This window comes from Vitis vinifera, chromosome 13 (assembly GCF_030704535.1).
Source record: "Vitis vinifera cultivar Pinot Noir 40024 chromosome 13, ASM3070453v1".
Lineage (NCBI taxonomy): Eukaryota > Viridiplantae > Streptophyta > Magnoliopsida > Vitales > Vitaceae > Vitis > Vitis vinifera.
Genome location: NC_081817.1, coordinates 15,252,353 through 15,264,754, shown reverse-complemented (window position 1 = coordinate 15,264,754; position 12,402 = coordinate 15,252,353). Strand labels below are relative to the sequence as shown.

General features: G+C 34.4%; 1 protein-coding gene across 2 annotated transcripts in view; it reads right to left on the bottom strand.

Moving 5' to 3' along the window:
• Positions 1 to 7,051, bottom strand: part of LOC100245661 (serine/threonine-protein phosphatase BSL3) — a 103,400-nt gene extending 96,349 nt beyond the window's left edge. The window contains exons 1-6 of one of the 2 annotated variants that reach the window (XM_059741533.1): positions 6,265 to 7,051; positions 5,745 to 5,805; positions 5,580 to 5,658; positions 5,151 to 5,230; positions 4,833 to 4,927; positions 4,630 to 4,729 (exon numbers count right to left, since the gene is read on the bottom strand). In XM_059741533.1, coding sequence (XP_059597516.1) covers positions 4,630 to 4,729; positions 4,833 to 4,927; positions 5,151 to 5,230; positions 5,580 to 5,658; positions 5,745 to 5,805; positions 6,265 to 6,601 — 752 coding nt within the window. In that variant the 5' untranslated portion in view covers positions 6,602 to 7,051. The remainder of the gene's footprint in view (positions 1 to 4,629; positions 4,730 to 4,832; positions 4,928 to 5,150; positions 5,231 to 5,579; positions 5,659 to 5,744; positions 5,806 to 6,264) is intronic. The other variant, XM_002262810.5, reaches the window with a different exon arrangement.
• Between the last annotated feature and the right edge of the window lie 5,351 nt (positions 7,052 to 12,402).

Genomic DNA, 12,402 nt, shown 5'->3' with positions numbered 1-12,402 from the left:
GGCATAAGAAGGTTGTTATGAGTGAGGACAAGACTTAACCCAATGGCTTCTTTCATGCTTTAGTTAGGCCTAAAGTGGTTGGCCCTTTTTTTATTTGGAAGAGAGGATCCCTCTTTCTTTAGATTTGGATCTTCTCTCCCTAACGAAACGATAAGGGTTCTCAAGATTTTCTTTCAATCTCTCTAGATGAAGCTTCAGGGTTGTCTTTAACTTTGTCTGCTAAGGATTGAAGATGCTAAAAGGCACTTCAAAAGGTTTTGAAGTATCGTCTCCTCTCTCTCTCTAACAAAAGGGTGTTAGTTTATGATCTCCTTAGCCTATTTTGAATCAAGGAAAATCAAATAAGACTTAGGCAATAACCTTCCAGAGACAGCAATGCGAACACATGACAAAAGCTTTGGCATCCTAACCATTAGAATGCAACCCATAGATACTCAAAATGACCTTGTACCATAAAGCATTGTTCTCCTTAGGAAACTTCCACAACCACTTCCCTCAGAGGGCTTTACTTCCTAGGGAAATCCTACCTATACATAAAACCCCTTCCTTCTTAGGTTTACATACCTGATGTTATCCAAGGTGATCTCTCTTTAATTCCCTCACTCCTAACCAAAGAAAATCTCTCTATAATCACTCAATCCTATGCTACCTTACCTACAACTTTGAAAATTAATAGGAAATAAGTGGGAATAGGAAACAAACATGAGTTCAAAGAGTTATTTTTCCACCAAAAGATCAATATGGCTCTTTTTCAACCATTTAATCATTTAGAAATTGTTTCTCTAGCCGAATCCCAAAAGGAAATACCTCTTAGGTTCCTCCCTTACCCAAGGGGAGGCTCAAATAGGATATGAGGCACTTAAACACCCCCCACATTCTAAAAAAGTTTGAAGCCTGAACTTGGTCCTAACTCATATATACCCAACAAAGTGTTAATATTGAAATTCATCATGAGCCTAGAGACCTACCCAAACACCATGTAAATCAATTAAAGTTTTCACAAGTTGAGTAGTCTAGCTTGTGGAAAAAAAATGGTGTCATTTCTAAATTGTAAATGGGTTGCCCTCACTTAAGATCTACCAATTGAAAACACTTTAAAAACCTACACTACTATACTTTCAACATCAATCTACTCAAGACATTAGCTACTAAAGTGAAAAGAAAGGGGCATAGCAGTGAGTCACCCTGCCTTAAGCCCCTATATGCCTTAACCCATCCTCTCACACACCCATTAATTTACACAACAAAATTAGTTGTTGATATGCAAACATAAATCTAAGATCTCCATCTCGCTCCAAAACCTTTTTCCTCTAGAACATGATTTGAAAAATCTCATTTCACATGGTTATAAGCTTTTTCAAAATCAATCTTAAAGTCCGTCCTTCTTCTCTTGAAGGTCTTTTCTCATCCACCACTTCATTGGTCACTAATATTCCATCTAGAGTGATGAGAAAGATGAATAGTCTCATGTAAAACTCCTCTTAACTACTTGGACAAAACAACACTTAACAATGGTCTTATCAAGGCTAGTCACCAAACTAATGGGTCTAAAATAAAAAACTCTAGTGGTTTGACACTTCTTAGGCACCAAAGCAATGAAGGAGAATAGTGCTCCTATTATCTCATTACCAAAGAATTTGTGAAAAACTTTCAATAAGTCCTCTTTAACCAACACTCCTGACATACTAGGCACCCATTATTCTTTGATTGTTTCTTAGATTCTTTCTTAGATTCTTATTTTAGTTTTGTTTTGCCAATCTAATAAAGTAACAAGAGGATCCATGCTATCTAGTTTGCCTCATTCTTTCTTCTATCTACTATACCACAATTCACTTCCAGTGTTTCTAAGTACAATGTTCATTCTCATATCCATTGATCTATATCAATCTTCTCCTCTCGCACATGACTCATTCTCATAAAAGGAAAATAAAATATAAAAAATAAAAATAAAGACCTTCTATCTTCTTCTCATTCTCACTTTTTATTTCCTCCTTATCTTTCTTTTCTTTCCTTTCATTTCCTCTTATACAAAATAATAATAAAGAGTACAACTATTTAAATAGATAGCTAGAGAATAGCTAACAATTCTGCTGCCTAGAAACTAGGAGACTTATTCAAACTCAGCTAACAACCTAAAACCTAAAAACAGGATAAAAGATTTAAATTTAAACTGTAAACAACAATTTAAAAGAACAACAACTAACTCCTAGAATCTTATATAATCAGATTTATTATTTAAACAAAATAAAAATATTTGAATAGCAGAAAAATATCTCCTAGATTTCCTAAAAAATAATAATAATTTAGGAAATGAATATATATACCTACATCAAGTTCTACTCTATTGATATAGACCTTTTTCTAGTCCAGGGAATTATGTACAGTTATTTATTGTAGACTGGTTGTAAACTTAATAAAAATCAGGTAGGTCTTCATATTGCCAACAAATCTTGCCCAATACTCATGGAAATTCACCCTCTTGGCACCAACCAGGGAATATGAGATAATTCATAGAGGTTGGCATCGGGTTAAGAGCAGGTTGTAAACTAATCACAAACCCTTTTGGATTATAACATGGTATATAAAGCCAAAGCCAAAGCCAATGCCAATAGTTGTAACAAGGCTTACTAGCATATATGGTTCAATAATTTAAAAACAACTTGAGAGAATATTCCATCAAGAGAAAAATTGTTATAACAGCACATCGAAAGAAAAGGAAACTGAAAATTTCATATGACAAGGTGGCCTTGTAACATAACAACTATTATCCTAGAACACACACACAGGGCAAATTCAACAAGACATAGAGAAGGTGACATTATTAATTCTTACAAAACAGGAAACAGAGAGGATCAGGCTGCCAAATAATCACATTTCACTATTAAACCCATTTTTCAAACATATTTTGGCAGATTCACTGAGCGTCCTTAAAGGGTTTTTGTATAGCAATATCAGAGAAGTATCCCAAAGGACACAACATATCCATGCTACTTTTTCCAGTTTGTTCATTCCTGAGGGTAAATGGTCCAGCAGGTCCTAAGTTTGTAAACAAGCCTTACAAGGACATATGCAAAATCTTCTCCTTCAAGTTCTCAACTTGCTATTGTTATAGGGAGGAAAATTATCAATGTTATTTTAGGAATACAAAGACAAGGCAATAAGAAGCAAAGCACATCCAAGGAGTGTCGGATGTATGTTTAAAGAGTGTTAGGGAAGTGCCATATCCATTAGGTCTAAAAAGTGTTTGTGCCACTCAGCAGTCAGCATCACAACTAGCTATTAGCTTTGGGTGCAAAAAAAAAAAAAAAAAAAAAAAATTGGACATAGCTACTCAATCATAATAAGACTTGAGCAAAGAATTTTTCTTCAAATTTATATTAAAAAATAGAGAAAATTAAAATGAAAAAAAAAATCTAAAAGGAATGATATTTTATACCAAATAATAAGGGAAAGCTACATGGCACTTTACGCCACACATTGCAAAACAAGAAAGCTTTATTTTTCTCTCATAAAAAACCACATTCAGCAAATACGGAAAAATAATTGAACTATCAATATATTTATTCCTTTTTCTACTTGTTCTTTTCAGTGTAGCATATCATGAAGGGCTTGTGTTTCTTTAAACCAAATGGAGCTCTTCTCTCATCCACAACCCTCATTGGTCTAAAAGGTTTGTAGCTACTCTTACAAAAAGAAAAAAATTTCTATTGCCTCATCTGGCTTATGTTCTCCATGTAGAATTCAGGCCAATCGATTCCATTAAACTACTTCAATTCTTCCATGTATTATGGGCAACATATGAGATCTCCATTTTTCCACTAGAGAATCTCTAGAATTACCAAATCTTATCTTTTAATTCACTTCTAGACATCAAATGAAATGTGAATACCCTTCCTCACTTTGAAACAAGGGGCTTCTAGTTCTACTGGTGCTTGAAACAATTTACCTTCTCAATTACACCTAGCCAACACTTGAATTGGCTCTACTAAACTTCTATGGTTCACCCCAACACCCTCACCTAATTGTTGCTAGCAGCTTTTGGATATCAACTAGACCTAGGATGCTTTTCCTTCTTCCTGGCTGATTCCCTCCGTTTGATTAATTGTCCACCCTTTCCGAGTGTGTAAGGAAATTTCTCTAATTGTAAAGAATGCATTCCTCCTTTAAAAAAGAAAAAAAATTACTCCTATTGCGGTAATATATCAATTAATTTTTCCTGGGTTGGTAGTTAAAAAACTCTTAAGGATAGTGGTGCAACATGAATTTGGGAAAGAGAAGTTTTGTTTTTTAAAAGTCCTGCCAAAACTGATAAAATGAATTGAAGTGTGAAAAGGTCTAGTAACTTTAAAATTACTCGAAAACTACAATTGGTAATTGCTGTTTGTTAAGACAAATTGTTATCAAGAATTGCATTCATTGAATGCAATCTTTTATGAATAAAAAAAAAAGGTTTGTGTGGCTTGGCACGTGATGTATTAGTGTAAGTGTAATATTCCCAATACTATTTGTAGGAAATATTAAGTTTTTTAATATTTAAAATTTTATAGTAATGTTGACATAATCCCTTTAACAAAGTGTCTGCACATCACAAGGGATATAGATCTGAAGAAAATGAGGTAGGAAACTAACATGCATGGAGGTGGACCTTCACCTTCTGGCTCCAACTTTAACCATTTATAAGGCTTGGCACTTGTGTCCAGGGCCCAAACATCAGCCAATGGCCGCTTCCCTGAAATACATGCACTAAATTTTTTTTCAATATGAGTAAATGACAAAAATTCAGTATTGAAAGAGTGAATAAAGGTCCCAAGCTAGAAGAGGAACTGAATTACCATCATTCCCCCCTATTGCCATGAGAAATCTCTGCTCCACGAGAGCCATTACATGTCCATACCGTGGTCCTGGACCAGAGCCTTGAACAGCAACCCTGTAAGAGAAAAAAAAAAAATCCCTTTTTAACAAACAACATTTGGAATCAATTGACAAAAAATAAAAATCAGGTGGTACAGGGCAACATTTTCAAACTCTTGTGCAACATTGCCTGATCTAACAATGGGTCATGTTGGTAAATAAACCAATCTATTTCTCTTAAGAACAGAGGCAACAGCAATAAGATACGCAAAAGCAGCTATTTTAAGATAGATTGTTACTTATGCCATCGAGGCTGCTGTTGCGTGAGATCGAGAGCATGAAGATCCTCTGAAGACAAACCAGCTGGACCAATTCCACCCTGAGTTGAACCAAACAAGAACTCTTTGAGTTTGTGTTACACTTATAATACAATAAAATCCATAGCATCATACTGGAGGAAGACTTTCCTGTTCTTTCTTATATATTCAATGAGGATGAATTAATGATATTGGTGATAGTAAGTTATAAAACAACCTCAACATTCAGCCACAACCGCCAACTCTCTAACCTTAACCACTGCTACATACTCATCCACAATTATCTAGTTCCATCAGTTAATTCCACAAGTGTAAATCCTCAATGCACTTTACATGCGCTCCTATTAGGAGTATAATAGAAGTACAAATTAATAAACAAAACATAAATCAGATATCCCACTCAATGCCAACCTGAATAACAACCATGGTGCCCACTGCTGCAGCAACATGTGCCGCCCTAGGTGTGGGTGGTTCTCCAAGAGGAGTAATCCTGAATAAAGAACATTGAACAGCAAGGTAAGGGTTATTTAACAATAATGTAAGATGTCATGAGTAATTCCAATTTCCACAACTTACCTAGACCATTTCTTGGATGAAATATCATAGCAATGGACATCAGCAGTTGCACCCGCCAATCCTGCAATTTCAAAAAGTTTTAATGTGCCATGTAGAAACTTGAAACATGATAAGCTAAAAATGATAGAATCAACACAGAGATATCATACACCCAAATCCCACCTCATTTTTCCTCCACACCTTAATTAGTGCAAATGGATATGCTAAAAATTGGAGGCCATCATTAATAAGTTCCTATATAATTCAATTTCAGCAGGTTTACCATTTGTAAATTGCCAATATCCAGGAAATTTAAGGCTCTAGGTTCTACACATACCATATGCTTCCTGTACCTAATTATCAATGTAGGAATATTTCAGACACTGTGTTATAACATATTCCTTACACCGTTATACCAAAATTATGAACATTCAGAAAACTTAGGGCTCTACACATGCATGTTTCCTATTCATGAATTGTTGGCTCTACGCATTTATGCAAGAATAAATATTCTACCAAATTCGCGGAAAAAAGAACGTACTAATGCTGGAGCTTCCTGGCGAGCTAAGAGCACCAGAAGTTGTCGCATTGTTCTCAAGCGCTGTGGCGCCACCGAAGAGAATGAGTCTCGGCCCAATATATCCGGGCGACCCTTCCTCGCCGACGGCAGCCACTGCCGTCAACGTATGGCCACACCGAGGTCCCGGATTGTCCTCTTTTTTCTCTATGATCGTATTAACAGGAAAATACGTCGGCACCAGCCCTGGTCTGATGGGAGATTGGTGTGGCGACCGCCGCGGTATTGACGTCGAAGTCAGGTGATGGAGCCCGCCGCTGGCGCTATCGTTCTCCGGCGTCACAGACGAATTAACCTCCATTAGCGTCCAAGATCCGAACTATGTTTTCGCCCGAATAGCATTTAGAAGGCAACCCACTAACAATCGAAAATAGCACCAAATTTGAACCCTAGTTCCAACCGATTCCAAAAAAAAAAAAAAAAACTTCTATTGACAGAATCTAAATGGAAAATTAGTTTGTATGAGATATAAATTATAAATAGAATAAAAAAAGAAAATGAGGAACGGGATTTTCTATTTTCTTATCATCTAGGGACAAGATGATTTGAGAAAATGTCATCTTTCTTCTCTGTGGATAAAGTTGGAGAAGGTATATGAATATGATAGCTACAATTTGTGCACTCACTCGTTACAGAGGCCGTATGTGTAGGCTGGTGGTCGAAATGTGGCGTGCACGGAAGAGAGTTCGTAGGCTTTGCCTGCACCAGCTGCGGCGAGGGTCATCAATCGTTGTGCATGACGTGTATGGCCTACAAATCCAACCACTCAAACGGCTAAATGTGGAATGTTTTTCATTCTGTTGACGACGAACGACGTTTGCATGTCCATGAATAGAAAAGAAATACTCGTGCCAAAATATAAGATAAAAAAGAAAAAAAAAAAAACTCCTTTTATGGAAAATTTTTAGATATAACTTTTATTTATTTATTTATTTATAACTCATGCTTTTAACTTTTAAATCATAACTTTATTTTTTATTTTCTCTATTTTATTTTTTCTTATAAATTTATTTTTATTATTATTATTATTTTAGGAATATAAAAAATTCTTAAAGTAATAATAATAATAATAATATTTAATTATTATTGTTTCACGAATATTGAAAATATTATATATATAACTTGTCCTATAATAATATTATTATTAATATTAATATTTATAATATAATATAAGAATTTGAAAAATTATTATTTGATTCCTATAATTTAAAAGCAAAGTTATTATATTTTTTATTATATAGAACTCATAATTTTTGAATTGTTTTACTTCATAATATAATCATCAAGAAAATATTATAATTGATTAATTAATATCGATAATTATTAAATAAATAAATAAAATTAAGTCGTGTAGTTATATTAATACATCATACCAATGAATTAACATTATATGCATTAGTTTCATTATAAACCTTTTTATATATATGCATTGCTCATGAGTTTTATAATGAAACTTATAAACTTTTTGTATATACCAGTAGAAAGCACGTGCCATACTAGTGAAGTTGTATGTAGGTAGGTGATTGTGAATGTATGGATTGATATAAAGGTACTCATCTAAAATTTTGACACTTCTATTCCTACTCACTCTTAAGTATGAATTTTTTAAGGACTAAAAAATCTTAAGATTAAATGCCCTTACAACTTAATACACATCTACCTTCTCTTCATCAATTTTTTTTTTAACTTTCAATTTCCCCATAAATCTAATAAGATATTAAAAAAAATTGTATTTTAAAGTTGTATATAACCAAATAATTATCCCTAGTGTTATTGTGTTAGCTTAATGAAAGAGGGGCTGAAGAAAAATATTGGGAGTTTCAAGATTGGACTCTTGTTGAAATGTTCAATATTATACCTCCAAATACATTGTATGTTGTCCAACATTCTACCCATCAAACACCTTTAAGGCTATGGTATTGTATCTCAATCCTTAAAAGTGCTTAACACTATACCTTTGAACACCTTTTAAGTTTTCTTTAGAAAAAAAAAAAAAAAAAGAGGTGGTAAAAAACTAGAAAAATATGTAAAAGAAATTCGAGTATATTTGCTTTACTTAAGTGGACGCATAAATGGTTAGGGACCACCCCTAAGCATACATGTGGCAGGTCACCCTGGCCTCACAAGGCACTCATTCGGATGACACGTGGCATGTCCCACCTTCTGTCCGGACGATCACATGGACTGACATGTGGCACGTCCACCCCTTGTTTGGACATCCAGTTCAGACCCAGTAGTTGTCGTCCAAAACAGGATTCATGATTGTATTTCGCGAGCAATCATTACTCATTTCACCAAAAGCATACTCGACAAGACGTTCCTGGGTCTTTTTAGGTGACCTGCCCTACGCCGCCTGCAGAGTGAAAAGACAAGGGTGACAGCAAATCATCCCCCCAACAATCTTTGTCAGCCACCTGCAAGATAATGATGGCTTTGTCACCCTCTAAGTACCATCATGACCACAAAAGTCAAAGAGTCTTCCCACCTTCAAGGTGACGAGGCTCCAGGCATTATAAAGGGCCCTTGACGACCCAATCAAAGAGGGAGGTAAGCGTTCCTAAAAAAGGGCCCAAGAATATCAATATGTTGGACCGCCTAACTAATAAAGGCTTCGGAGGGTGTGTCCGGACCCCTTGTCCGGACATCTTTTGCAGAGCAAAGGAAGGAAGCATCTTTCTCAGTTGAAGAGGCGAGTACATCAGGAAATTATAGTGACCTTGGTCTCCCGCCGTCAACAAATGGGACTTTTTTTAGGGAGTGTGTGTGTAAATAGAGACTTTTTGTGGGAGCCTTTATAAACTCTCACAACAATGTTGAAAAGTCTTGAATTTGATAACTTCTCAATGTTAAAGGATTATTATACCTTTTACTAAGTGAATAATTTTCTTCTATTTTAGTTGAAAATGATCTTAGAGGTGTTGATCAACTACCTTTTAAGGGAAAAGGATGGAAGATTGAAGGGTGATACACTTAGTGAATAGTCTCAATACTAAAAAACCCTCTTTTCATTTTGCTTGCATCTGAACAAAATATATATATAAAGAATTTTTTATTATTATTTTTCGATTGAAGTTGTTTATATTTTACTGATATAAAATGAATATATGACATTACTCATTTTGAAGGAGGAAAATGAGTTTTTGAAGGGGCATAAGGTGGCCTCTCCATATGGCTCAATCCCTGTTGTATGCTTGCTACCAAAGTAGAAATATCGGTCTTGAAGAGCTAAAAGGGAGAGTAGCAACCCCTAAAAATCCATATTTCTAATTTTTTTTTCTACTTTCAACTTCAACTTTCCTTAAAATATTTCAAATTTTAAGTTGATTTTGCTATATTTACTTTCAAATTTCCTCAAACTTTGTGTTATTTGAAAAGAATTCGATAATAAGATTCATTCATGATTTTTAATATTATAATTAATTAGAAAATCACCCTATATTAAACATACATTCTCCTAATTTGAGCTTTATTCATAAAGTATTTTTATAGGCTAATTATAAAGTATGGAGATTAATTTTAGTTTTGCATGTTGTAAAATTCATAAATTCTATAGATTGATTTTGTAACATTTTTATAATATATATATATATATATATATAATTTCATCATTCAATTAAATTAAGAATATAATATTTTTATGAACTTTTCTCTAATGAAAACATATTTAAAATGAATGAAAGAGTACTTAATTTAGTAAACTATTAAATTCTTCGATTCACTCCTAAGTTTGAATCTCAAGGGAAAAAGAGTCCAAATTTCCTATTGATATTGCACTTTTTAACATTTGTATCTCTATCAAGTTGAGTCTTTTTACTATTCTTAAATACTAACTCTAAAAGTTTGCATATGAATAATTGAAGAATTGGAACTCAATGAATCAACCCTTTTCGAGGAAGCATCTATCAGGAATCCTAGATTTTTCTATTCCTTGGCCAAATCATATAGGGTGCATGCTATATCCCCCTAGGTTCCCTAGATCTATAGTATTGGAACACAATGATAATAAATTTCCAAGTGCTTAGCTATTACCCTATTTTTGCATTCTAAAATGTGTAAATCAATCATAATTTATTCATTTTAATTATTTTTTAGTCTTGGAGTTTGATCTAGAAACCTTTAATAAACATCTTTGCATGCTTGTTGTGTTGTCATGTTTTTGAGTTATGAGATATTTCATGAAATTTGTATCTTATGTCATATGTTTATCTCCTTTGCCTTTCGAAATGTGTTCTAGACATCTTGTACATGCTAGAGAATTTTTGTTCTAATTTTTATCTCACTTTTAATCTTGCTAAATAAATTAATCTTTTGCATGCTAGCTTACTATCCTATTTTTTATTTGTGAGATGTTTCATGAAATCTATGCAATATGTTGTATGTTTAGGCTCCTTTGGCTTTTGAAATGTGTTTTTGAGATCTTTTATATGCTAGAGATCTCCCCCCCCCCCCCCTTAATTTTTATCTTATCTCCAACCTTGTCACCTATATTAATCTTTTGAGCGCTTGCTTGTTGTCATGTTTTTGAGTTGTAAGGTGTTTATTGAAATCAATCTTATTTGGTGTCTTGTACCCTTCCTTAAATCTTAGTTTGTATAATATATTGTTAGGTTGAATTCATAATATTCCAACAAACACTAGAATTTTTCTACCATTTCTTTGCGCAAAACTAAATAGGCAATATCAAGTAGCAACAATAAATAAATAAACTCATGCAACAAAAAATAAATCAAACACCAAAATTTTTACGTGGCAAACCCCTAATCGAAGGGAAAAACCACGGGACCTGGTCCAGTTCAAACTTCCACTATCAACAATAATGGGTTACACCTGTCTTCTCTAAAATAATCTCTAGAGGCTGCAAAATACATCAAGAGCACATGTAGCCTTGGATTATACAATCTCTCTTGGCAAAAACAAAAAAAATGGAGAAAGTATACCAAAAACGTTGTTACTGTTCACTAGCAATAACATCAGTTCCCGACCTCAAAATCTAATCTCCATCGTTCAGATTGTAGATACTTGAGTTTCAAACCTTTCCTCCAAATTTCAACTCGATCGAACCACAGATGAAACGAGATCGGTTTGTTAATGAAATTTGGGCAAATGTGTTTTTCTCTCTCTCTTCTCTTCTCTTCTCTCTGTTTTTTTTCCCAATCACTTTTTTTTTCTTTTTCTTTTTAATGTAATTGACTTGGTCCCCAAGCATATGGGGCCCACTCCTTCACATACGAGGGAGCCCAACAAATCTCCCCCTCCCGATTATGTGAGGGGCTCTACCATGCCCGCTTGCTTTCTACAAAATTGTAACTTCACTGTAGGTATTGGTTTTGTCATCATATATGATCCATTCTCATCAGTATGGATTTTCTCAAGGCAAAACAATTTCATCTCTAGTGCATCACAAATCCAATGATATCTCGCATCAATATGCTTGGATTCAGAGTGAAAAGTTGGATTCTTACTGAGATGAATAACACTTTGACTATCACAATAGAGTAGATACCTTTCTTGCTGTAGACCCAATTCTTGTAGAAACTTCTTCATCCACAGTAACTCCTTGCTAGCTTCAATGATAACAATATACTCAGCCTCTATGGTCGACAAAGTAACATATTTCTGCAACCTTGATTGCCATGACACTGTTCCCCTTGAAAAAGAATCAAATAACAAGAAGTAGACTTTTTGGAATCAACATCCCGAGCCATATTTGCATATGTGCATCCAACAAGCACAGGTTTGTTAGTCCTAAAACATAAACATGTCTTAGAAGTACCCCTCAGATACCTGAGAATCCATTTCATTGTAGCTTAGTGTTTTTTGCCAAGATTAGAAAAAAACCCGTTGACAACTCCAACAACATGAACAATATCAGGCCTCATGCACACCATGGCATACATCAAGCTACCCACAACTGATGCATAGGGCACCTTTCACATTTCTTCTTTTTCTTTCTCACTTGAAGGACTTTGTTTGGAACTTAGCTTTAGATGACTTCCAAGTAGAGAACTCATTGGTTTTGCTTTGCCCATGTTGAATTTGTCTAAAACCTTCTTAATATGGCTTTCTTGAGATAGCCACAATTTTTTATTCGTCCTATCTTGA